The following is a 27,466-nucleotide window of genomic DNA, read 5'->3' on the forward strand; positions in this document are numbered from 1 at the left end:
TTTTCCAGAACTCTGCTTCTGTTTTTTACATTAAGGAAATTTCCTTTCCTTATTTAGAAATAAAACAAAATAGGAAAAACAAGGATAAATTAATCAAAAGCTGTCTCATTCTGTTACAGTATTATATCGTAGTACTATGCTATACCAATGTCATAGAAATAAAAGATATTCTAAGGCAGAGGTTTGCTCTTTTTTTTTTTTTTTAAGTGTGACAACAAAAAGCAACTGACTACATTTCAGCTTCAGAACTATTTACATTTTGAGCCAGAAAATTCTTTGTTGTGGGGGGGGTGTCTCATAAACTGTAGGATGCTTAGTAGGATCTCTGGTCTCTATCCACTAAATACTAACATTCAAAAATGCCTCTAGACACTGTAAGATGTCCTCTGAGGGGAAAAACTAGCTACATGAGAAGCACAGCTGCATTTTATAAGTATGAATTAATTCATTTCTTATTCTGTGAGTGCTAAACCTGTCAATACTGAAATATACTTACATTCGGAGATCCATAATTCTCAAAGTACTGTCTTTGGTATGGATTAACAATCGTTTTCCATTGGGATGAACCTCCAAATAACTTATGGGAATTCCCTTAAACTCACTCTCTTTAATTTCCTAAAATGATTAAAAAAGATTATAAAATATTATCACTATACAGTTTGTCTAATATGAAGCCCCTTTTAGAGCACAAAATTAAGTCATTTTCGATTGCAATTTAAAGGATCCTTTAAAATGGTTAGCGAAAGGATTCCCAGTAACTTCAGTTATAGGCTGAAAATAAAGCTGATAGTATGTATTTTTTGACTGTTATGTAATGCCACATTTAGTTAGCATTTTTGTAGTGTATTCCCAAATAAGCACTTCCTAAAACACAACTTCTAACTTTGTATTTTTTTGCTTACCATCATACATGAAAAACTTCTAATTTTTACGACTTCAGAAGTTAGTATAGAATTAACTTTCAAGTTCTATTTCAGTCTGAGATGATTTCTTTATGCACTTACTTCTACTTTGTCCTGAAAAAGATAAGTTACTGGCATCTTATTCTGAGATCATTTAATTTAGATTGCAATTTTAGGGATTTTTTTTTTTTTGAGGAACAAGAATCAGTGTTTTATTTGTTCATTTCTTGCACTGGAAGTATTCCTCGATGACATCCTTGGCCTGAGACTTTGCCATAGTCTTTAACCACCACACAACTGCAACCAACGACTTGATGGGGTTCTCCCCCCTCTGTCAGTTTTACAGAGGCCTACCCATTCCCCTAGTTTCTTGTCATCAACTTTAATTAGGTTGATTTGGTGTTCAGCACAAGGGTCTCCACCAACTTGACATACATAGGCTCATCAGAGCTGGATGCAAGCATGCAAAGACGGGCTTGGCACTTGTCTAAGGCTTTGACAGCTTTGCGAATTCCACGTGCTAGGCCATGGTGGATGCGGGCAGTCTTCAGCACCTCGTGTAAAGCAGTATTAATGACCATTACACCTCCAGCAGCAATGGCTTCTTCGGCCACAGCGGTAGGTTACAGGTGGAATTGAATCTTAAGGGCACTGAGCCTCCAGGATTTTTTTTTTTTGATAGTTATTTAAGGCAGCCTGATAAATGATGTCAAGAAAGACCTACATACTGAAGAAAAATCTGCCTGGATGAGCCTCACAAAGGAAAAACTACCAAAGGTCCTTCTTGTGTGGATTACTAGAAAAAAGAAAAAAACCTGCAAATACAAAACTGCTTAGACTGAAGTCCAGAGGGTCCGAAGAAAGTCTGCTTTAACTTTCAGGCAGAATTCTGAATTAGCCTTCCCTTCCTTCGAGGACCCGCTAGTATGTTTTGTCTCCTTCTCTGAGGTCTCCTCTTGGGAGGCGGTTTGGCACCAGCAGAGGTGCAGTCCAAACTGCTACAATCCGAGTCTCAGCAGCTAAGCCCAGGCTACCGCTGACAGGAAGGCCTACTGTTAGCTGCTTTGTAAAAGTTACCGAAAAAAGACAAACACTGACAGCACAGATGGGGGTACAGTGACTGCACTATAACAATTTGGGGGTGGGGACGCACTGTTGGGGGTCTGAGCAGCACTCACACAGATGCAATTGTGCAAAATCAAAAAACACAAAACTGTCTAACAAGTTAAGTGTTAGGCATGAATTTGACAAGAGTGCCAGGAGATTTAGCATTTCTGGGATCTGTTAGTGATTTCCTCTCTATTTTTTCTCACCATATTCATACTCAAACCAAAAAAAGCCCTAGTTTTGAAGCCCATTCCCCATGCCAAGGAGTGTGTGCCACGCACAGCACATGGACACGTCATCTTAAGGGACAGATGAATACAATTTAGCATTCCTCACACTGCTGCCTGAAGAGAACCAGGTAAGAAGTCAGGGTCTACAGTTTGTCCTAGGGCCTTAGCTACCAAAAGATATTCCAGCTCATTTTCTAACTTTTTATTTTGGACTGTCTCGAGTCACCTCTAGGCTGCAGATTTGGAAGATAAATTTGCCTTTTAGTTACTATATTAAGGTAAAGAAACACATGATTTTTAACATAAATAGTAGACTCTGCACTGTACACTCAAATTACTGGAAAATATGCCTTTGGACTTTTGTAGGTATATAAGTAATTAGAAAGTTCTTTTCAAAGTGTGTGAAATTAGGCTACCACATGAATCCCAAGCCATCAATCATTAATCTATAGACTAGATGAACATGACGAAAAATAGAATAAACAGTTTTTAAAATAGATCTGATAGATTCAACAGATTAAACTAAAGTTCATAAAAATTCTTTTTCACTTAGAGTGTCTTTTTTTCAAATGAGAACAACTGTTATAATAGAAGAACAAAAAATTGAAGAACAAAAGTATAGTATACAAGACAAACTATATCAACTTATATAAAACAAACTCAGGTTTAATAATTCATTTTGTATCTTTAAGTAAAAATACTGAATATGCACCAGTAAAATTGCTTAATATACCAGCCACCCTAAAAACACTCTACTCCCAAAATGAAAGATCATTCGTTTCTGCCTACTTGGCAAAATTCAAATGAAAACAATTATTGTGAGTAAATGACAGACCCTGCTCATAATTACATACTTTTGATTACATAATTGTAAAAGACAACACTGTTAACAAAACATTGAGCACACTGTTTTTAGAGTGATGTTATGGGGTCAAAAAAGAAAATGAATAGCAGAAAGCAGAAGTTATTACTTATAGATGGTAATATAACATGTGCCTAATTTTAGCATAATTCCCATAATGGATCACTGAATGCCATATCACAAATTAGGGGTTCAAAGATCAAGTTTGGCCAAAATGAAAATTTTCACTAAGTTGCTATATCATCAATTAGCCATCAGGAAGACTAGATAATTAGTCAATGATAACTGACTTTGTAGGGACTGAGAAAAACTTAATTTTTTTCAGAAGAGAGAAAGAATGTCCTGATGCCTTATTTCTAAAGTCATGTGGTTCAATTTTTTTCTAATTTTTTAAATTAAACCCCAAGTAGGAAATATGATTTTATACCTTATTTATAGTCCAGTGGCGCACTGAATGTTGCACATCATTAACTTTGACATAGGTATTCCAAACAACAATCACCCCAGTGCAATCTCCTGAATACATGTGATGACCTATTTAAAAAAAATAAAATCACTCACTTACGAATACTACACACAGGCAGAAACAAAATGAAACTGGGAAAACACATCCCAGTATAACAAAGAATCAGAGGGCTATTAAACAGTAGTTTAGTAAAAAGAGAAAAAAGAAGTAAATAAAAACCCAAATACAACTCGTAGTCAAATCGCAAGTATCTTTAAATGAATTCTTCACCCTTGTGAATTACTTTGGATGACGTATTTCCCTTTTGTCACTTACAGGAAATTGAATACACAAAGAAATGAGCATCTCATTGCATTTGTATATGGTCCAAATTCTACAGCCAAACAAATCATCTGAATTATCCAATACATATCTATAATGCTCACCTTTATTAACCTATATCATCTGTTTTATATTCCTGGAAAAACACCTATATTCTAATATATACTGTTAGCAAAATGCCTGAGACCAGTAGAAACTCAATAAACAATCAGGGAATGAATAAAATGATAAATGACAGGTATTCCAGTTTAACATATATTCTTAGAGTCAAACCATCTTATAGTTGAATGGGACCTCAGAGATCATCAAATTCAACTTTATACTCACTCAGATATATCTTCCACACCATCATGAACAGATGGTTGTTCAGCAACTGTGAACTTAATATTTTACAAAGCAGCTATTCAACTGATGAACTGCTCTATATACTAGAATGTTCTTTCCAATTCTGAACAAAGAATTCCTGTCTTTGGTAGCTTTGGTCCCATCTCTACCTACTGAAGCATCACAGTCTGATTTCTTTTTGTTTCACATATGGATATCTTAGTCAAGTATTTGAAGAAATTCATGTCTTTTATAATCTGAGCTACTTCTACTATGACAAAGTTTGCAGACACCTTTCTATCCTTGGTTGACTTTTCCTAAATGTGTTCCAATTTCTTAACATCTTTGTAGTTAAACTGAATATATTAGCAGTATTGTCATTTTGATCTGGTTCCTATACTAATTAATTATAGCTGTAGTCTACATATCAGTGTCTGAAATAATGTAAATGTGACTATATACCATTCTCATAAAGGTTTGTGGGGAAAAAATTAGTTTATACATGTAAAGTACTTAAAACATTACAGCACATAGCAAGGACTCCAGAAATGTTTGACTCAGCAACCTCAGGTTTGGGAATTTATATTAAGAAAATAATTATAAAACAGTGCAACGAAGTTTTGTATATACATATATGTATGCATGTGTATGTGTGTATCTATACTATTCACAGAAATCATGTTGATGGTAGGAGAAAGCTGGAAACATCCTAAGTACTGCCAACAATAGAATGTTTCTTAAGATACATTCAGACAACTATATAATACATACCTATTAACTGTTAGCTAAATGCAGAGGTGCTGAGTGCACAATGTACACAGTATATGGTGTAAATACAGGTTTCCCCCGCTATCTACCTAATATTCTTTTGGTATTTCCCTCTTCTTCCTCATTTTAACCCTTTAACTGAAAAGCCACTTAAAAGAAACCTACTGGGGAAAAAAAAAAAAGAAGCTTACTGAGGGGGTAATCACCAATCCAATGAAATATATTTATGAAATTTGGTATGACTGGTTGTTACAGCAAAGATTAGTTGAATCTAAACATTTAAGAATTTAATGACTTAAATGATTTCTTAACAAGATTTTACTAATCTGAGAGAGAGAGAACACGTGCAGCGGGAGGAGCAGAGAGAGATGGACAAGCAGACTCCATGCTGAGCACAGAGCCCAACATGGGGCTCAATCTCATGACCTTGAGATCACGACCTGAGCCGAAATCAAGAGTCGGACGCTTAACTGACTGAGCCACTTAGGCACCCCCAGAATTTAATGACTTTAAAATTACAAACAAAACTCCCTCACTGCTAAATCTGTGTCCAGGTCTACTATATGATCTGCAAAATGCACATAAATCCAAAAATGTACAATCATCAACACACAAAATCCTTTTCAAGCTTAAAAAAATTATCTTAGTGAACAAAAATTATTTTTAAAAATTCCTCATGCATCTAGCCTTCTTTTGGAATATATTCTGACATACCTTCAATATCAAAACAGAGAGAGTTGATGAAACTCCTGTGCGTGTCAAACTGTCGGATCAATATGGCAGGATCCTCTCTCATATCAATCTTCCATATCCGTATCACAGAATCATAGCAGCCTGTAACCACCAGTTCTTTTACAGCAGGATGGAATTTAGCCGTGTAAACAAAAGAAGGATGAGGTAAAACTCTGAAAGTATTGGTATTATTTATTTCATTTTTCCATATCCTGGGAAAGGATAAAAAGTTATATATTGCTTCTGAAAGGCAGAAGTTTCTAAAACTTTCTCTAAAAACCAACACAGCCAATGGAATTTAAGTAAGCAACGACAATAACCAATGGTAAACTACATCTTATAACAATCAAAAATAATGTGATCAAGTATTTGATGGCTGGGGTTCTTTACATTTTGACAAAGCTATTTCTTAGTTATTATCAAGCATAATGGTTAATTTGTCTAATTTTAATCTATATTGTAAAATGAAAAATTATATTTGGATATGTTTTTTTAAAAACCTATTTTGACATTGATTAAACACACATGGAATAGTTGGTAACATACTGCATTTAGTACATTACCACAAAAAATACAACATGGGGGGGGAGAGCTTTAATTATTCCCCATTCAGGTTGTGTATACTGCTTTTGCAAAGTGCTCACTAGTAGAGGTTTAGAGGAACAGGATATCTATTAACTTTGTATTTGTTTTTTTTTTTTTGAATGAAGGCTTTTTTTTTTTTTTTTTAAGATTTTATTTATTTATTCATTAGAGACAGAGAGAGAGAGGCAGAGGGAGAAGCAGGCTCCCAAGGAGGAGGGAGCCCGATGCGGGACTCGATCCCAGGACCCTGAGACCATGACCCAAGCCAAAGGCAGACGCTTAACCATCTGAGCCACCCAGGCGCCCTTAACTTTGTATTTGTAATTTCCAAGCCTAGATAAATGACCGTGAACCCAAAGTCTTAAAAGCCATATTGAAATTACTGTATGATACCTGAGTAAAATAGGATTAAAATAACTGTATTTTGATAGAAAACAGACTGTCTTACATTAAACACCCAATTTATGTTCAACACTTTTACTATCTCTTCCTCTAAATAACAATTTTTAAAAAGCAGTATTACTGTCATTGCTTCAGTCTTGACAAGAATAAACCCTAAGGGGTAAAACTGTTATGTTAGATACTCTGCATTTCTAGTCAGTGTAAAAATAGGCAAAATCTAGCAACAGAAAGGTGCTAAATGAGTATGGAACACTGGATTTTAAACAGTTTGATTAAATTATTAAAATTAGAAAAATATATTAATTTTTTTTAAAGATTTTTATTTATTTATTTGACAGAGAGAGACACAGCGAGAGAGGGAACACAAGCAGGGGGAGTGGGAGATGGAGAAGCAGGCCTCCCGCGGAGCAGGGAGCCCGATGCGGGGCTTGATCCTAGGACCCTGGGATCATGACCTGAGCCGAAGGCAGATGCCTAACGACTGCCTAACGAAGGCAGTCGCTTAACCAACTGAGCCACCCAGGCGCCCCAAAATATATTAATTTTTAATAGGGGGATTTATAGTTCATTCTTTTAATTATGACCTAAGAACTAAAGCAAATTAAGTCCTTTTCAAAATTCTGGATGAAAGAAAAAAATACAGTTGCCATTCAAGAATAACATTCTGTGGGGCGCCTGGGTGGCTCAGTTGGTTAAGCGACTGCCTTCGGCTCAGGTCATGATCCTGGAGTCCCGGGATCGAGTCCCGCATCAGGCTCCCTGCTCAGTGGGGGGTCTGCTTCTCCCTCTGCCCTCTTCCCTCTCGTGCTCTCTGTCTCTCATTCTCTCTCTCTCAAATAAATAAATAAAATCTTTAAAAAAAAAAAAAAAAGAATAACATTCTGTGAGTTTTCTCAGCAGCTGCTTCAAATACAGGATATGATCTTCAATTACTAAGAATCCAAACTAATAATGGAGGAAGTGAAAGAACATGTTTTCAAGTGAAAATAAAGCACGTGTGTCCGTGCATAAACATTTTTACCATGGTAATACTTTCAATGAATATATGCTACATGAAATACAGTACTTACTGAAAGAACAAAATCACTAATTTGTGATTAAGATCATTAAAATAAGATTGTTTAAAAGATAAAAACTTCATTTGCTTGCTTAAAAATCTTAGCAGTATTATTTGAAATACTATATAACAGGCAGAAATGAAACAATCATATCTTAAAAGCAGCTCAATTAAAATAGACACAGTATTTTAAAATAAAAATGAAGACTGGGGCGCCTGGGTGGCTCAGATGGTTAAGCGTCTGCCTTCAGCTCAGGTCATGGTCCCAGGGTCCTGGGATCGAGCCCTGCATCGGGTTCCCTGCTCTGCAGGGAGCCTGCTTCTGCCTCTCCCTCTACTGTTCCCCCTGCTTGTGCTCTCTCGCTCTCTCTGTCAAATAAATAAAATCTTTAAAAAATAAAATAAAATAAAAATGAAGACTTTTATGTAAAGACCTAACTGGTATCAATGATGGGTTTTAGTCAAGCAAGCAACAGTCGAGTCCAAGAACAAAATAAATGTATTAATGAGTTTGGGGAAAAAAACAGGCTGATTACAAAGAACAAGGAAATACACAAATCTGTAAAGACTAGATGAGCACACACAAAAATTATTAGAATTGGGAAAGAAAAAAGATGCAGTTACAACAGTATGTGCGATGAGGGGCAACATGGGGACATATGCGCCTAACTGGGAGCCATTACATGCCGAAAAAGTCTGATTATATGAGGAGCTGTTGGTTAGAGAAAAACACAGATTGTACTGAAGATAACTAAAGAAGATTTCAGTTAACCCCACATGGCAAAGAGCTAACCAGTGGGAAACAGTTACTAAGGAGCCACTAACACTAACCAGGAAGACAGAAGGAGAAGACGGGGCCAGAGGCTCATGCCTCTGCCACTCAGAGCATTAGCAATTCTAATTCTCCTCCTTTGACTTTAGCTTATTCATTTTAAGTAGTCCCTACACCTCTTTCAAAAACCTCACTCTTTTTGGTTCTAGCCACAATGTTTCTCTCTTCACTCAGTTAATCCTACACAATAAATATTTTTATGATATAAAGAGCCCTCAATCAGTATCAAAGCTACATAAAGAAAAAAGTATACTTTACTAAAATATATTATATGCTGTGTGGAAAACTCCAAGAGACTTCAAGAAATGGTTAAATCTGAGCTGGGTTTTAAATGATGACTATGAGCCCAAAGCGGCTCACAAACGGCACTTAAATGTTTGCTGAGTGACTGAGTTGGGCAGAAAGGCTAGGAAAAGGGCACTTAAGCACAGGAAGAGGAGGCATGGAGATACCAAACAGGGTAAGATGCCAAGAGCATTTCAAAAGATTGTGTGGGTGAGGCCGAGGGTATATGGTAGTGCACAGGAGAAGGATGTAGGGTCAATGAGAAATGTGCCTGTTAGGCCATGCTATGGAGCTGGAACATTTTCAAAAGGGCTGTGGGAATCAAAGACTTTTGAAAATCAGGGCATTATGAAAGAGGGTTGTGGTAAGATGGAAGAATAAGAGACTGAGCAGTGGGAAAGTTTAACACCAACAGTTTAAGCAAGAGATAGACAGCAAGGGCCTGAATGAAGGTAACAGCAGTGAGGATGGAAAGGGTGTGATAGAATGGTGAGCCTTTTAGGAGGGCAAATTGACAGACTACAGTACTGCTTGGATATGGGAAGGAACGGTGGGAAGAAAAAAAGAAATGGGTGCTACTCTGGGTTCCTGGCTCGGGAGACAGGGTGGATGCCATTAAAAAATCCACAAGAGAGCTAAAAGAGGAAAGCAGTTTGGTGAGATCAGCAAGCCTGGTTTTGGATCTGAGGTGCCACTGGCAGTCCAGACAGAATAACAGGAAGTGAAACTCAGAAAAAAAGTGGGAGTCAGCCTATAGAAGTGAGAGTCAAAGCTGGCGAAGATGAGAAAGACCAGGAGGAGCACAGCAAACCAGAGAAGATGCTCAAGCAGGAGGATTCTGGGAATGAACATCTATAGAGAATAGACAGAGGAAGAGGGATGAGAGACAGGGAAAAAGAACTGGCCAGAGTCATAAAAAGCAAACAGAAGAGACTGTTAATGAAACCATTAGTTGGAAATATTTTAAAACTGGTCAATAATTAATTACTGCAGTGAAAGCAAACAGGGTAAGGACCCAAACTGGCCACTGGATCTGAAAATCAGCAAGAAACTGCTGACCTCGTAAAGAAGGCTGATCTAGCAGGGTGGGAGTAAGAGCCAGATTCACTGGGCTGAGCTGAAGACAACATGTGCAGAATGTTCTTGATGTTGTAGAAAGAAAAATAATGTGGTAGTCTGGAGAGCAGGAAGAACTGAGGAAAATATTTCTTAAGATAAGGAGAACTGAGCATATTTTTAAGATGAGAGGACAAAATCAATAGAAAGGAAGATATTGAAGAGACAAGAGAGGTAGGAAAACAGAATTGTAGATTGAAGGACTGAGATTAAAAGCACATGTCAGAGAGTGGCCGGAAAGGTGTCTTTACCCATACATATTTGTTAAGAGCAGCGGACAGAGATAAAGATGGGTACATTTATAGATATTGGGTGGGAAACCAGAGGCAGATACAGAAAGTTCATGTCTGGCATAATTTCACTGTAAGTTGAAGGCAGTCAGCTAATGAAAGCGGGAAGATGTGACTCCGTGTAGAGAACTCGAAGTGCCATAAGGCTTGGATGTGCTACCAGAGGAGTAAGAAAAGATAGCTGCATAATAAAGATAAGGAAAAGGCTTGCTCAGCTGAGATGAGAGCTCAGGTGATTTTAAGACTTACAAATCCACAGTCAGGCCTTTGCAAGGTTATGAATTTTTCTCTAGTGCAACTGGGCATCAGACAGAATGGCTTTGTTTAGAGAACAAACAGACCAGAGGTTCTTTTTTTTTTTTTTTTTAAGATTTTATTTATTTATTTGACAGAGAGAGACGGCGAGAGAGAGAACACAAGCAGAGGAGTGGGAGAGGGAGAAGCAGGCTTCCCGCCGAGCAGGGAGCCTGATGCAGGGCTCGATCCCAGGACCCCGGGATCATGACCTGAGCCGAAGGCAGACGCTTAACCGACTGAGCCACCCAGGTGCCCCCAGACCAGAGGTTCTGAAGGATCCTATTAAGAGAGACTAACAGCAGGTGCCCAGCTACACAGGGAAGGAAATCAAGTCTCACCATCTTTTGCATTTAAATACTAAACAGTAATGATAACATCTTAACTAGACATTTTATATTAAAAAGGAAGCTGATAAGATTAATAGAAAGGACTCAGACACTAGAGGTGTCTTAAAAAAGCAGGAAGCAGAAGTAAATAAGAGGGCATGCCAAACTGCTCTAAATATCAGCTTCCTGGTGTACAGAGATCAAAAAAGATTTATGTGTATCCACCTACATTTGTTGGAATCAAATTAAATGACATATATAATATAAAGCATCTTGAAAAACTGCCTAGTAATACATTTAGAATACACACAAGGTAGAACAAGCAGCTAAAACAGTGTCAAGGAAATTTTACAAAGTAGCTTTAAAAAATTTTATTATGATACTTATTAAGTTGGAAAGGGTTCAATTATTTTATAACTGACATTCTGAAAAATGCAATATTGACAATCTATAAAACTCTTAAAACATAAGGTACATATTCACTTAACAGGTCGGTATCCCCTGCTTTTCAAAGTCTGCATTACACCACTTTGCTTTTACCTAAGACCTATGTCAGCACCTGTTTTCACTAACCAGAAGAAATCTGAAGAGGATTTTTGCTTTAATGAGAAAAGGAGAAAAGCAAAAATCGGGTTCAGCACTTGTTCTGCCGTGAGCCCTCACAGAGGGAGCGCACAGCCCCAGCAGCGAAGGGGGGTGCACTACATTCAGCTGCTCCACGTCAAGCTGCCACAGCTCTGAACTCTGTCTCCCAACATCTGTGCTTTATCTCAATTGATTCTGTGCATCCCTTAGAGCAAGATGTTCCCAAGGTATCCGAAAACTCCGAGAGAGGTTATTTTTGGGGTCTGAGAACACTCAAAAATTTTTCCATATAAATTAATAGCTATTCTTCCCCTTATACCATTTCGTCTTAGGCAAGGTTTCTGTTCCTTGCTGTCTATGATGCACTGTGCATCACTGAGGCCTGGCCCCTGCCCACAGCTAACAGGGAAGACAGAAGCCCTACCATTAAAAGCTTATATTCTAGGAAAAAATATCAACTGTTCACCTTATGTCAAACAGTGTACAGTATTAATCAGTGTACATAATGATCATTTAAGGACACTGTGAGAACTAGAAGCTTTACGTATTACATAAATAAAATATATTTAATAAAAACATCTTTAGGAAAAAGTTTTCCCACTACTACTGATCTAATCAGTCAGTCTGTATGATGCATCTCTATGACAGTCCCTTAATAAGCAAAAATATTACTGAAGCATAAGAAGAGTTCTATCACTCTATATTCTCTTTGCTTTCCTTGATGGCAAACAACATACACAGTAAGTACTTCTCGAGTGTACTAACCTGGCAGTGCCATCAGATGATGCAGTAAGGATATAGTGATCATCGTCTGACCAGCAAAGATCATAAATGATATTGAGGTGGCCACACAATTCTCTCATGAAACGCCCAGAAGGAATTTCGTATACTAAAGATAAAATATTAAAAAATTAGTAGGTTTCCAGCCAGAGAGTCCTTAATCCAGTAATATACAAATATATAGCTTAAAATAATTTGCACACAGTCTCTAAGAATATTATCACCAAAGGTATTTTCAGCATAAAAAATCTCAAAGTCTACCTAAAAATAGTTTTTCGTTTCCTTCAGACACAAGAATTTACACATATAAAATTTTTTAATATGCTACAATTACTCTCATCTCTTCAAGGCAATTTTCCCAATAATCTTTGACAATTTATTAATCAAATAATAAATAACATTTATTTTTTTTTTCAAGATTTTATTTATTTATTTGACAGGGAGAGAGAGAGAGTGAGAGAGAGCACAAGCAGGGGGAGCGGCAGGCAGAGGGAGATGGAGAAGCAGACTTCCCGCTGAGCAGGGAGCCCGATGCGGGACTCGATCCTGGGACTCCAGGATCATGACCTGAGCCAAAGGCAGACGCTTAACCATCTGAGCCACCCAGGCGCCCCAATAAATAGCATTTAAATTACCATTCACTTCGAAGATTCTATAATTTGGGCCTTCATGAATAAGATATTACTTTACCCGAAAATCAATTAAATTCCAACCAAAATTTTAACCATTTAAAGTAAGAAGAAATTTAAACTGTGCTATTGTTAGAATTCTTTTTTAAAAAAAAGATTTTATTTATTTACTTGGGAGAGTGAGAGTGAGCGCCAGCTGAGGGAAAGGGCAAAGGGAGAGGGAGAAGCAGACTCCCTGCTGAGCAGGGAGCCCAATGCAGTCAGGACTCTGGGATCATGACCTGGATCATGAAGATGCATAACCAGCTGAGCCACTCAGGCACCCCTTGTTAGAAAAAAATTCTAATGTTAAAATGATATAATATGAGAATTAACAGAGACCCAATGTGATAAACAAGGCACTGCAGTATTGCTATAAGTTAGGTTCACAATGAAATCTTCGAAGATAGTGACTTAATTCAGAACAACAAAGTCTGCAAGACTCTACTTCCACCTAGTGGTAAAACCGAATGCCTTTTAAAATACTAAGCAGTACACAAGTACTTCTGGAATAGCAAAGGACTTCAGAATATCTGCTCCCACAGATCTGTACCTCTGAAACAAATAACACATTATATGTTAAAAAAAAAAAAAAGAAGAAGATAGCAGGAGGAGAAGAATGAAGGGTGGGAAATCAGAGGGGGGAGACGAACCATGAGAGACTATGGACTCTGAAAAACAAACTGAGGGTTCTAGAGGGGAGGGGGGTAGAGGGATGGGTTAGCCTGGTGATAGGTATTAAAGAGGGCACGTTCTGCATGGCGCACTGGGTGTTATATGCAAACAATGAATCATGGAACACTACATCAAAAACTAATGATGTAATGTATGGTGATTAACATAATTAAAAAAAAAAAAGAAATAAAATTCCAGGCAAAAAAAAGGGAAAAAAATAAAAATAAAAAATAAAAGTCCTTCCTATTAAAAAAAAAAAAAAAAAGAATATCTGCTCCCTGATAAAAGCAATGAGAACACTGCAAAAATTATCCAAATTAATTTTTCAGAACTCTACAAATTAAACAAAGGCTTGCAACAATCTGAGGAGCATTTACTCCAGAAAAAGAGCTTAATCTTGGTAAGAACATGAGCTTTGTGGTATTTTAACTTGCCATGTTCCCATTTCCCTCTCCCAAGCTCCCCAGTAGCTTTAGAAACCAACAGCCTCACAACTTAAAGCCGGCTGCCTAGCAGCCATGGGATGGGCCAGAAGACGTAAAAAGCTCCCCCAAAGCCCCATCCCCAATACTTATCACTATTAAGATAGTCTGGCAGTTCCCTAAAAGGCTCCATTCTCAGGGCTTGGTTTACTTGACTTGGCTCAGAGCATGCTCTGTGTGAAGAACCCTAACCCCAGGGTGCATGCTGAAATAATCAGTGGCACAACTATATGAGGCAGTGATACCAACTGAGGCTAAGGAGAGGCTGAGCAAAAAACATAAAAGGAAAAAACTGGGAATGAGATGTCCAGAGGGGACTTTGAAAAGATCCAACAAATTCCTGGAAACCTAGCAGGACACAGGTATGTGAACAAAAGACCAGAGGCCCTCTCTCACTCTCACTGACCTGAAAGTGCAGGCTAAGGCAGAGTTGCAGATTGCCTGCCATGAGGTGTTAAGAGCGCATCCCAACACACACAGATCGGCTTGATAAAGGCTGGGCGATCTACTCACTCAAGGCATTTAAAAATCTCTACCATAGCTGACCACCAAGCTAACTGAGCAGAGACTACAGCAACAGCAAATCCTGAGTGGTTAGGTACAAAGGAGGGGGAAGAAGAGGAATCCGATTTCCAGACCTGCCACACACGTTAATATGGAGATATGAAAAAACCAAAACAGTCAAGTAGAGCCGTACACAGGAAACCAGGCAGTCCACAGAATGCCCAGAAGGGAGCCAAGATGCTGTTCTAGACAAAGACTTTAAATCCACTCTTATAAATATGTTCAAAGATATAAAGGAAACCATGTCTAAAGAATTAAGGTGTGAGAATAATTTCTCGCCAAAAAATAGTATCAATAAAGAGACAGAAATTATTTAAAAAAAAAGAACGTCAAAATTCTAGAGTTGAAAAATATAATAATGGAAATAAACAATTCACCAGGGGGGCTCACTAACAGATCTGAACTGGCAGAAGACTCAACTTGAAGACAGGTCATTTGAGATTATGCCGCCTGAGGAACAGAAAGAAAAAGAATGAAGAAAACTGAAAAAAGCTGCAGGGACCTGTGGGACACCACCAAGTGTACAAAGAGATGATGAGAGTCTCAGAAGAGAAAAAATAGAAAGGAGAACAATTTGAAGAAACAAAGACTGAAAATTTCCTGATTTTGTGAAAAATAGCAATCTACACATCCAACAAGCTAAACGAATTCCAAGCAGACACATCATAGCCCAACAATCAGAAACCAAAGACAAAAATTCTTCCTCTGTGCTTTGAGACTTAAGTATTAAGTATGTCTAAATTTATATAGCATTTTGAACAAGATTTCTTTAAGCATAAAGTAATATATATTTATCACTGAAATGCTAAAAATATAAATCAGAATGAAAATAATTCTTTCACTACCCAAAAGAAAGAAATCACTATTAATACTATGCAGTATGTCTCCTAAGAATCTTTTTTCCTCCATGCATAGGTTTCGGTGAATTTTTAAAATAGCATGGCTGTAATCAAACTACAAATTTAGTGTTTTTTAAAGCTAACATTATTTCATGAGGAGGAATATTTATTTAATAAGTGCTAAGCAAGCCAATTATGAGTCCTTGCTTAAAAGAGTAAATCACCTGAAATAACCTGTGTGAGGCTGAGGGAAGTTTAATACCACCTAGTGCTGGGGCGCGTGGGTGGCTCAGTCGTTAAGCCTCTGCCTTCGGCTCCAGTCACGATCCTAGCATCTTAGCATCCTGGGATCGAGTCCCGCATCGGTCTCCCTGCTCGGCAGGAAGCTTGCTTCTCCCTCTCCCACTCCCCCTGCTTGTGTTCCCTCTCTCGCTGTCTCTCTGTCAAATAAATAAATAAAATCTTAAAAAAAAAAAAAAATACCGCTTAGGGCAGATGCCCAGGAGGAGCAGGCTACTTCCTGCTAAGGAAGCTGACACAAGAAATAAGGGCAAGTATTTAATGCCTCTCAGTCTAGAAGAGCAGATAATGCTCACTTAAAGCTACAGAAATTTTTCTTTTTAACATGGCTTTCTTCTTTTTTTAAAGGCAATTTGAAAGTGGGTTTGGGCCTCCCTGCTGCCTTGCTGCCATAAGGAGAAGTGGTTCGCTAGGTGCTCCTGAGCTAGCTGTCACTGTTCTAGTGCATATGGAATTTGAGGGCTTTCATAATTTAAATTACCACTGCTATCAACTGACCACAATGGGCTAATATGCCTCATGAGATTTACGAATCCCTTCATGTTTCTAAATTTCTATATTTAAAATAGAAAATACAAAAATCCTCTTACATGTTTTAAAAATAAACTTACCATCCTTCATTTGATTATTCTCATTCTACTTCTGAACATATATTTTACAGAAAACTGTAAAATTATTATTAAAAAACTGGGGGTTACTCAAATTAATATTTCAATGAATTTTAAAAACCAAACAATGTCTTCCACATAGACTTCAATCACATTAAACAGACAGAATTATTACTCACAGATAATTGGATATCCATCCCGGCTGGCACAGGCTGTTGCTAATATTCTTCCATTATGAGAGAAAGCAAGACAAAAACATCCTCTTTCTCCTGCATTTAGTGAGAAGAGGTGTTTGTTTGGGATACGGCAAGCCTAAAAAACATACATTTAACAAAAATAAATTAAGAAACATTAAAATATGAAGGCTAGTTGTTAATTCAATTACTGCAGTGGTAGAGCTTTTTTTTTTTTTTTTTTTTAAGTCCCTTTACTGTGATGCAAAGAAAGAGGAAAGTAAACAGAATGATGGAAAGCTATAGTAAATTATTTTATTTCCTAAAGAGAGAATCAGGTCTCCATAACATAAAGTCAATTTATAGTCCATGTCTAACTAGTACTTAATTCACCTAAAATATGAATAGAAAATTTCATTATCTGGTACTCTAAACCTGTCACTATGGCGTGTGTGTGCGTGTGTGTATATATGTGTGTGTGTATATTGCCACACACAAAAAAATGTCATATCACATCCTTATTACATGACAGCGCCTAATAAGTGATTTTTGCTGAGCCATAAACTTGTTCCGAGACCATAAATGCCTTATAGGGCCTAGCTTAAGCCTGGGATGTATGAATGTTCATTTTCTCTCTCTTTTTTATCTCTTAAAATAACCATCATCTGTGGTAGCTTTCTGAAAGGTATTTTCAAAGTAATCACCTCCTGTTGGTTTCTCATTCACTAATTTTATTAAAATTTCATCATAATTTTTATGTTTTTATTTCCTGTTACCAGATGAAACCAAAACTTTCCATGTATAGTATCTACTGTAGAAAATACTACTTTTATTTATCCTAATTCTATCTCTTCCAAACTTCAGTGAGCCTTAGTTCCTGGGTTTATTATTTCAAAAGTTCAATTAAACATATTGGTCCTTTACTGTATGCGATGAATGTGGTACTTCCTTGCAAATGTCTTTTCATATATTTGCCACAGCACTGTGTAAATAACCATTATTTCTACATACAAGTAATCAGGATTATTCAGAGGGTCAAGCCCAGCTTACTGGGCCTAGTCAAAGACTCTTAGTTCAAGAGCCTGCTTTCTGGACAGGGACCAGGTGTTTTACTAGTAGCATCAAGATTCAGCAGCATTATTAGCAGGAAACATTATAAGCAGCTACTGGGATGGTGAAATACTCAACAGATATTTATTATTATTATTTATTATATAATATCAACAAGGTATGGGACACCATGCTACCCATCTTTTCCCTTCATTTTCCACCCCGATGACTGAGAAAAGGAAGAGGGAAAGAAAAAGAGGAGAAAAACTGAAGGAAAAGTCAGGAGCTTTTTACAAGCACTTGCCACTGCTCCTAGAGCAGGGGGCGCACGCAAGAAAACTCTGCCTCACCACCTAAGCTGAAATCACTGAAGCCACCACCACCTTCTCTGTATGCCCAGGGTTTGACACTGTACTCAGAACAGGCACTCAGTGAACGTTTAATAATAAAGGTCCTCAACACCTTGGACTCTTTCCCTTTCTTTACTATCTTGTCAGTCATTAAATTGTGCTTGTTCATCCTATCTTTCTCTCGCATTCATCTCTTACTTTTCATTTTTACTATCATTATCCCAAGGTTAGATCCTTTTCATCTCACAACTAATAACTACAGCTACTATCTCGTCAGTTTCTCTCATCCTGACGTATCCCACCTCAAGATCTCCAACATGCCACTGCCAGTATTAACGTGTTCTAAAATCTGACTATTATCACACGCCCCTCCCACCCAGACTCTCCATTAGTTCTCACAACCCACACAATTATTAGGCTACCATTAAAGATACTCCACAATGTGGGCCCAATCAATCATACCACTTTATCTCTTACACAAACTGGTTTCCAGTCAGCCAAATTTTTGAGTGCCTGATGAATACAACAGGTCCATTCCCATGTATTTACAACTTTGCCCGCATATGAAATACCCTTGCCTGTCCTTCTTCTCCCACCCTTAACTTGGCCGCCTTTAAAGTCTATCAACCTGTGGAATGAACCTTTCTTCCCCCACTCCAGTTCACCTTCTTCATGTCTGCAATTCTCAAACTGTTTTAATTTCAGGATGGCTTTACAGTCTTAAAAGAATTTTGAGGACCCCAAAAAACTTGTATGTGGATATAACCACAGATACTTATCATATTAGAAATTACAACTGAGAAATTTAAAAAACATTCCTTAATTCATTAGAAAAAACAGCAAACCTATTAAATGTTAACATAGAGACATTAGTCTTTTTATGAAAGATAACTACATAAAATAGAATTGTTCCACACTTGTGAAAATCTCTTTAATATCTGGCTTAATAAAAGATAGCCAGATTTTCATAATTGCTTCTGCAGTCACTCTCCTGTGATATCACATATCACTTAGCCTCTGGAAAACTCTAGTGCATACTTGAGAGAATGAAAGTGAAAAAGACAAACTAAATCATAATGAAATAATTAGAATCATTATGATTCTATTACAAAAATTAGTTGACTCTGCAGACACCCTGAAAGGGTCTCAGGTCTTCTAATAGTTCCGAAATCACACTTTGAGAACTGCTGATCTGTGGAATTATTTTTAGGCCTGTGTTTCCTCAAGGCTTCTCTCCAGTATACTTGACAGTGAACAACTTTGTAACTACTTCCTTCTTCCCCAAATGATGTGGAAGGTCCCCCAAGGGCACAATCTAAGTGTTATTCTCTACATGTTACTATGTTCAAAGTACTTAAAAATGACTTTAAGATATATCTGTAAAACTGGCCTCAAAAAGGTCAAATGTGATGCAAAATAATGTAAAAAGGTCTAAGAAAATTATTATTATGTATATACTGAATGTTTGGATAAATTAAGATTTTTGCATAAACTGCATCTGGAAATGGCTCAGATGTATAAAATGAGCCACTCTACTCTTTGTGGAAATAAGTAAGAGATTTATAGAACTCTTAACAGCAATGCTTCTTGCTACTGCAAAATATGCTAACCAGGAAGGAAAACATTAGTAAAAGCTTAAATACTCCTCAACTTGTGATAGAAAACCATACATGTATATATTTTCATCAAAATGTGATTCATTGTGAAGAAGCTGGGGACTGAAAAAAAAATCTCATGAATCCATTAAAAAGATCCATTTTTAAATAAAATCCATTTTACTAAGAAAACCCATTAAGAGATTAACCTCTGAAAACATCAAAAATCTGTTTTTTTATTGCTATCATGGATTGAATTGTGTCCCCCAAAATTCATATGTTGAAGCCCTAACTCCAGTACCTCAGAATGTAACAGTATTTGGAGGTAAAAATCTTTAAAGAGCTTTTTTTTAGGGTGGTGTCCTAATAAGATTTGCTGTCCCTGTAAGAGGAAGAGACACCAGGGATCTACAGGCACAGAGGAAAGACCATGAAGAGGAGCAAGATGGCAGCCATCTGCCAGCCAAGAAGAAAGGCCTCAGAGTAGACCAACCCTGCTAACCCTTAACCCTGGGACTTCAGCCTCCAGAACTATGAAGGAGTAAGCTCCTATTTAAGCCATCCAGTCTGCGGTATTTCTTTCTGGCAGCTCCAGCCAACTGATAAAACAAACCCAAGTCCCCAAACAAAGAACCCAAGATAGTGCTTTTATGTGATACACACTCTACTATTAATTATCAAGTAAATTAACGGAAAGATTGGGGCGCCTGGGTGGCTCAGTCGTTAAGCGCCTGCCTTCGGCTCAGGTCATAGTCCCAAGGTCCTGGGATTGAGCCCCACATCGGGCTCCCGGCTCCGCGGGAAGCCTGCTTCTCCCTCTCCCACTCCCCCTGCTTGTGTTCCCTCTCTCGCTGTGTCTCTCTCTGTCAAATAAATAAAATCTTAAAAAAAAAAAAAAAAAAATTAACCGAAAGACAAGATTGTGGTTAAAAGCAAGGATAATCTGAAAGTTTCAAGTAGCAAGTTAATTACCCTCAGAGCTGTTGGAGCTTTTAAAATAAGTAAGGGCATCTCTAAATGAATTGAGAATAATCAAGCACTTCACCTGCCCAGGTAGTCGTGTCCACTTCACTACTTCTTTGGAATCTTCTAGTCCAGGTTCTGCGTCGATTGAACTGGTCTCGTGGTGTCGTTCACAGTGCACTGGTTTACCTTTCTCCTCCTGAAGAGCCACCACAGAACGGTAAGATGGCTTTATCTAAATGTGTATAGAAGATGAGAAAATGTAAATATCAAGTTAACCTTTTTCTCTTTTCTAGCATATAGGGTTTTTAAAATACTGAAACAAACAACGTGGAAATGTTTTCAAAATGTAACCAGAAAAACATTCTACTTGTATGTACATTATTCTAAATAAGATAAAAGGTTCTTGGTCTATAACCAAAAAGCCTTAAAAGTTGGGAGGGAAAAAACAGAACTCGACCAGTTACATGAAATGGTTTTAATAACTCTATCCCTTTGTTTCTGCCTCTTCACTAATACCTACCAGCTGTGTCACAGCTCTGATACACCATGGTATCCCTCGCTTTAATATTACAAAACTGGTATCATAAAGACCTAGTTTTTAAATCTTCCTTCTCTAAAAAGAGTTAACTCCATTCAAATTAATGCAAACCAACGCTGTAGTCACACTAATAATATCACTTACAGAATACGCAACTGTCCTGAAATACCTTATTGTCTAAAACAAAAGTTTTGTTTAAGAACCAATTCTTTGCTAAAATCATTCATAGTGTTAATCTGTGGAAAACAGTAGTAGAAACATTATTTACTGATTATTTAAATAATATTGTGGAAAGTGTGCCTGTAAATCATGGTCCTGCAAATGCCTGGGCCAAATGTAGCTTGTTGTTTTTCCCAATAAAGTTTTATTGGAACACATCCACACCCATCTGTTTAGCATTGCCTACATACATCTATATAGCCACATTCTCGCTACAAAGGCAAAGCTGAGTAGTTGCAACAAAAACTGTATGGTCTACAAAACCTAAAATATTAACTACTCTTGGGCTTTACAGAAAATATTTGTCAACACCTACTTTACATCATTCTTTTATCTTTAATTTTTAAAAGCCAATATTATTTTTAAAAAATTCTCCTAACACCAAAACTTACATTTAGTAATTAATATTCATTTAAGTATCTTTTACATATTAGCTAGTATAGGCCTTATACATAATTGTTGAAAATACTTTTATATCCTAGATATCTATTAAAATAATTTTAGAGACCTTATCTTTTTAGAAATGAAAAACATCACCATTTAATTTCAACAACAGAGAACGTGCTATTAACTTACACATTCTGGAACTTTCAATCCTCTTACAGTTACGTATAATGTTGATGGATAACGATTTCTTGGATATTTTGACCACCATTCAAAAACCTCAACAACATTTAATTGGAATCGGGGCTTAGTAGGTGGGTAATACAGCTGCAAACGAAGTTTTGAGTTGATGTTTACATTTCCATTGGCTCCAAGAAGCTTAAAATAAGAATTCCAATAAAATGTTATTTTCACTGAAAATAAATACATCCAGTAAAGCAACAGCATATAGTCAAAAACTCATTTTAAAAAGATTAATATGGCATGCTGAAATTCCTTAGATATATAAAGCAAAGAACACTGACACAGTTGGTTAAACACAATTCCAGATCATTTTGACAAAAGGTAACACAAATTACTTTTTAAAAAAATTTTTTATTGTTATGTTAATATCCTCACTGATATGAGGAATTCTTAATCTCAGGAAACAAACTGAGGGTTGCTGGAGTGGGGGGTGGGGTGGGAGGGATGGGGTGGCTGGGTGATAGACACTGGGGAGGGTATGTGCTATGGTGAGCGCTGTGAATTGTGCAACCCAAATTACTTTTTAAATATTCTCCTGATAGCTGCCTGGCCTGTACAAGTTCAGGCTGTTGGTAAAGCATTTACATTACTGTGTCAGAGGTTACTTGGCACAAAGGAGGTAATCAAGATACCTTTATTTGAAACAACAGTGATAAAAGTTAAAACGCATAATATTTAAACACAGAAAGAAATTTTCCATTTGTTTAGTATCAGTATTTTTAATGAACATTTTAAAAAAAATTTTTTTGAGAGAGCACATGCACAGGAGAGGGGAGGAAAGACAGAGTGCACATGCGTGCGCACAAGTGGAGGGAGGTGCGCAGAGAGAGAATCTTAAGCAGAATCCACACCCAATGCAGAGCCCAACATGGGGCTCAATCTCAGGACCCTGAGATCATGACCTGAGCTAAAATCAGGAGTCTGTTGTTTAACTGACTGAGCTACCCAGGCGCCCCTTTAATGGTAATATTTCAATGTTTTAATTTTTAAAAAGTCAAAATCATTTTCAAAAGGTAATTAACATAAACTCATTCAAGGCATTCATTACCTTTAAAAATGTTTTAGTCTACCTTCTTAAAAAGGGCTATTCAATAAAAAAAACTAAAACAACTTATATTTAAGCTAAATAAATGGAGATGCTTGTGAGAAAAATAAAAATCTCACCAACTCAAAATAAGGCCCCTTTCACTAGACTATAACTAAGTAGAAAATGTCATGTTAACCTTTGTGTCCTCTACAAATTCGGAGGAGACAATTGGAAGCTTTTGCAGCAGTTGAGGCAGAACATGAAGGTGACAGCTTAGGAGAACAAGGACTGAGTGCAGGGAAAATATTCAGTAGCTGTTACTGACTGATGCCACTTGGAAAGGGAAAGAAGGGAAGATTTAGGAAAGACTCTAAGGCAGTGCAGTCCAATAAAATTTTCTGTGATGATGTGAGCATTTTATACTTGTGGTACCCAGTACAAGATACACTAGTCACATACGGTTATCGAGCACTTGAAGTGTGACTAGTACAACTGTGGAACTCAATTTTTAATTATATTTAATTTTAATTAATTAATTTGAATTCAAATAGCCACATGTGATTTGAGGCTACCAAAATGAACAGTGCAACTCTAAGGCTCTAAATGTGGGAGACTGGGCTGATGGCAGTGCTATCAACTCAAGCAGCAGACGGGGTGAAGGATTTAGGTAGGATGCTAAAGTCTGAGATATTTATAGGTCATCCAAGTTGAAATATCTGAAATCTGAGGCAGAGGCAAGAAAAGCGGTCTAAGAAAAATAGAATAAAGCTGAAACCATGAGTAGGACTGATATGAGAGAGGTGAGTGGAATACCATGAAGGAAACTGAAGGAATGGTAAAGGGAAAAGTACAAAAGGATGGTGTCAAGAAAACCCAGGAATCAGAGGTTCAAGAGAGTGATGTATTAAACGCACACACAGGTGTGATAAAAGAATAAATGAAAAATGTGCACCCACTAATGTGGCAAATAGAAGTCACTGATTATTTGTTTGGAGATACTTTCACAGCTGAAACAAAATCCAGATTGCAGTGTGTTCAGGAATGAGGCATCAATAACCAGAGCTGGCAAAAATGTAGCCCATTTCATCCCTAGCCTTCTAAGGGAGGATGTAAAGTCAATGGAGATCATAAGCTTTTTTTTTTTTTCATTTTTAAATCATTTTACTGTTTATACCATGATCACATTAAAATTGGCAGAACTCCCATGACAGACAGGACAGAACACTGTCATGCAGGGAAAAATAGCGAAGGTTTCATAAAGCTTGAGAGAAGTCCCAGGGTTCCACAGGATGGCCGCAGAAATCCCAGACAACAGGGCCACGGTGTCGGAGCAGGAGGGAACACAGGCTGCTGCAGCAGCTGCTGGCCCGAGGCCACTGTTTCCAAGGGGGACGGCCTAATATGCTTGGTAAGCTGATCACCTGAACAGACGCACATGGAGCAGGGTACTGCTTCTGCTGAATAAATTCTACAGGTTCCTGGGCAGGGTCTACAAATCTCATGTGATAAATGGTTGCTGAATTAGGATTTTTCAAAGGTAGTCCCATAACCAACATCCAGGTTATGATATACAGGGATAAAGAACAGTTTCAAAAGAGTAACAGAAGTGTTCAGTAATTAAATATTAAGCCCTTGAGACTTCCTTCATAAACCCTACTCCTATCTGCCTGAAGCTTATCATAAGAGAATATTATTATAAGGAGATATTATTCCCCCCTTCTAAATCATACTTTCTATAGGTTGTTTTAATACTCACCAGGCAATCTAGTTTACACAAGTATGATGCTTAGCATGACTAAATGATGAAGATCAGCCAAGATCCTGTCATTATGGTTACAATTATATAATGTAGAATGTGGCTAAATAAAACTTTATTATTTTATTAAATAAAAGAATAGTAATATATATGTGCTAAATGAATTAAAAGTGTCTCTAGCTGAAATTAAGATAAAGTCTCATTTATATCTGGGTAGGGTCCTTTGGGATTTATTTGGACCACTACAGTAACTTTTCAATTATCTAGGACATTCCTGGAACCAACGGTATAGGTATTAACACAAATTTTATTTTGATTCATGCTACTTTCTTAAAGATTTTATTTATTTATTTATTTGAGAAAGAGTGAGAAAGCATGAGCAGAGGGGAGAGGCAGAGGGAGCGGGAGAAGTAGGTTCCCTGCTGAGCACAGAGCTTGACGCAGGGTCCTGGGATCATGACCTGAGCTGAAGGCAGACACTTAACTGACTGAGCCACCCAGGCACCCCCATGCTACATTCAAAGATGGATTTTTTCTAGTCCATACATTTGTTAATTCTCTCAACAGACATTCACTGAACATTTTCCCTGTGCCACTCATATGCTGGGAGCTGGTAATAATTAAAAAAGAGAGAGTTTCAAGAGAGTGATATAACAAATGCAAAGAGATCTGGTAAAATAAGGACTAAAATACGTTCAGCAAATTTGCCAAAAAGAAGTCACCAGTGACTTTGAAAAACTTACAATCTATGAAGGTGATACAGAAGTGTTAAAATAGAGGAAGTAGACAGAATACTTACCCTTTGTAGCAGGGGGTAGAGATGGGAGAATTTCTGATTTGCCATTTCTGCCAATGGCATAAAATGGATAAATAAAAGTCTATACACACTTAAAGGTAAAGATGCTATAAGACATTGTTTTCCAAGTGCAGTTTGTAGTTATTACTGCAGTTTTGCACAAATCTTAGCATTTTTTTTTTTAGTTTTTGTTTTGTTTTTAAGATTTTATTTTTTTATTTGACAAAGAGAGACACAGCAAGAGATGGAACACAAGCAGGGGGAGTGGGAGAGGGAGAAGCAAGCTTCCCGCTGAGCAGGGAGCCCGATGTGGGACTCAATCCCAGGACCCCGGGATCATGACCTGAGCCGAAGGCAGATGCTTAACTGACTGAGCCACCCAAGCGCTCCAAATCTTAGCATTTTTAAAAGGAACAAAAGTGTTTTCTAATAAGACCACACAATGACAGCATTTGCTATATGAAAGCAACCTTTTTTTGGCTTTTGCTCTTTTTTCTCAAAAGCAGTATGAAGGGGATACAAAAAAGTTATAACAGGTTACAAAAGGGTGATTTTAGAAGCTATACTGGACCAAGGGATTCCTAAGTCCACTCTGATTACTTCCTCCCACAGCCAATCTGGCTTCCTTTCAGCAGTCAGACAGCAGCTATTTTTTTTTTTTTTTTTAAGATTTATTTATTTTCAGAGAGATAGTGCATGCAAGCAGAAGCAGAGTAGGGGGAGAGGGAGAGAAAATCCCAAGCAGTCTCCATGCTCAGAGCCCCACACAGGGCTGGATCTCATGACCCCGAGATCATGACTTGAGATGAAACCAAGAAGAGGCTGCTTAACCATGCAGGTGTCCCAAACTGCACCTCTTCTAAAGCATCTCTCTAATCCCCAATGTGAATTAAGTGCCTTACCTGGGTTTTCACAGCACCCATTCTATAGCATATAATCATGTAACATGTTTATACAGAAATTGAACTGTAGGTCAAGGACAATGTCTAATTTATCTATGAATGCTCTGTATTTAGCAGAGTGCCTGGCATTTCATAGACACTTAATATTGTTGAATAGATGGATACACAAACAGAAAATTTTTATAAATTGTACAAAATAGGTGAATTCAAGACTTTTTTTTTTTTTTAAGATTTTATTTATTCACTTGAGACACAGAGATACAGAGAGGGAGAGAGAGAGCATGAGCAGGGAGAGAGGCAGAGGGAGAGGGAGAAGCAGGCTCCCCGCTGAGCCAGGAGCCTGATGTGGGGCTCGATCCCAGGATCCTGGGATCATGACCTGAGCTGAAGGCAGATGCTTAACCATCTGAGCCACCCAGGAGCCCCAATTCAAGACTTTTTATAACTCATTTATATTTGAAGTCAGAAATAAAGGATACCAGAAATAAAAAATAAATAAAATTAAATTTTTCCCTTTTGTAAAAATCAACTTATCACATCTTTCATCTCTGCTGAAACACTCTAGTTAAAGACACCATCATTTCCTACCAAGATTACTCTAAGAATTTTCAACCATAATCTTCCACTATATATATATGTACACCTTCTCTAATTCATTCTCCATCAAGCAAAGTCATCTTTCTAAACCTAAATCAGATTATTCTACCCTTTTGTTTAAAATCCTATAATGGCTTCCCATTGTTCTTTAGAATTCTATTTTGACTTCCTATTGTTATAATGGCTTCAAAGACTAATGCAAAGATCACTGCATGATCAAGACCCTGTCTACTCAGCAATCTCTTCAGACACCATTTCTTCCCTCAGTCTCTGTCCTCCAATCTCAGTGGTCTTTTGGTTATTTGAGTGTATCTCACTCCTTCCAACATCATGTCTTTGCAAATATGATACCGTCTATCTACCCATAACTCTCTCTCTTCCCCCCTGCTATCATCTAGCTAATACTCAGGTTCAATGCCTCTTCCTTAGGAAATCTTTCCCTGACCTCCACACAGTATTTATAAAAA

General features: G+C 37.4%; 1 protein-coding gene and 1 pseudogene across 26 annotated transcripts in view; both read right to left on the reverse strand.

Annotated features, from left to right (window-relative positions):
* AHI1 (Abelson helper integration site 1) overlaps positions 1-27,466 on the reverse strand; it is a 227,091-nt gene that overhangs the window by 161,320 nt on the left and 38,305 nt on the right. For all 26 annotated transcript variants that reach the window (XR_010413773.1, XR_010413777.1, XR_010413774.1 and 23 more), the window contains exons 10-16: positions 21,871-22,056; positions 20,617-20,769; positions 16,583-16,715; positions 12,253-12,376; positions 5,695-5,924; positions 3,529-3,635; positions 497-615 (exon numbers count right to left, since the gene is read on the reverse strand). Coding sequence is in view for 8 of the 26 variants with exons in the window: in XM_064598126.1 (XP_064454196.1) it covers positions 497-615; positions 3,529-3,635; positions 5,695-5,924; positions 12,253-12,376; positions 16,583-16,715; positions 20,617-20,769; positions 21,871-22,056 (1,052 nt within the window). In the remaining 18 variants the exon portion in view is untranslated. The remainder of the gene's footprint in view (positions 1-496; positions 616-3,528; positions 3,636-5,694; positions 5,925-12,252; positions 12,377-16,582; positions 16,716-20,616; positions 20,770-21,870; positions 22,057-27,466) is intronic.
* LOC135365620 (small ribosomal subunit protein eS12-like) lies at positions 1,029-1,525 on the reverse strand (annotated as a pseudogene).

The sequence above is a fragment of the Mirounga angustirostris genome, unplaced genomic scaffold, assembly GCF_029215605.1.
Source record: "Mirounga angustirostris isolate CCGP_5_RB_7025 unplaced genomic scaffold, mMirAng1.0.hap1 SCAF_8, whole genome shotgun sequence".
Lineage (NCBI taxonomy): Eukaryota > Metazoa > Chordata > Mammalia > Carnivora > Phocidae > Mirounga > Mirounga angustirostris.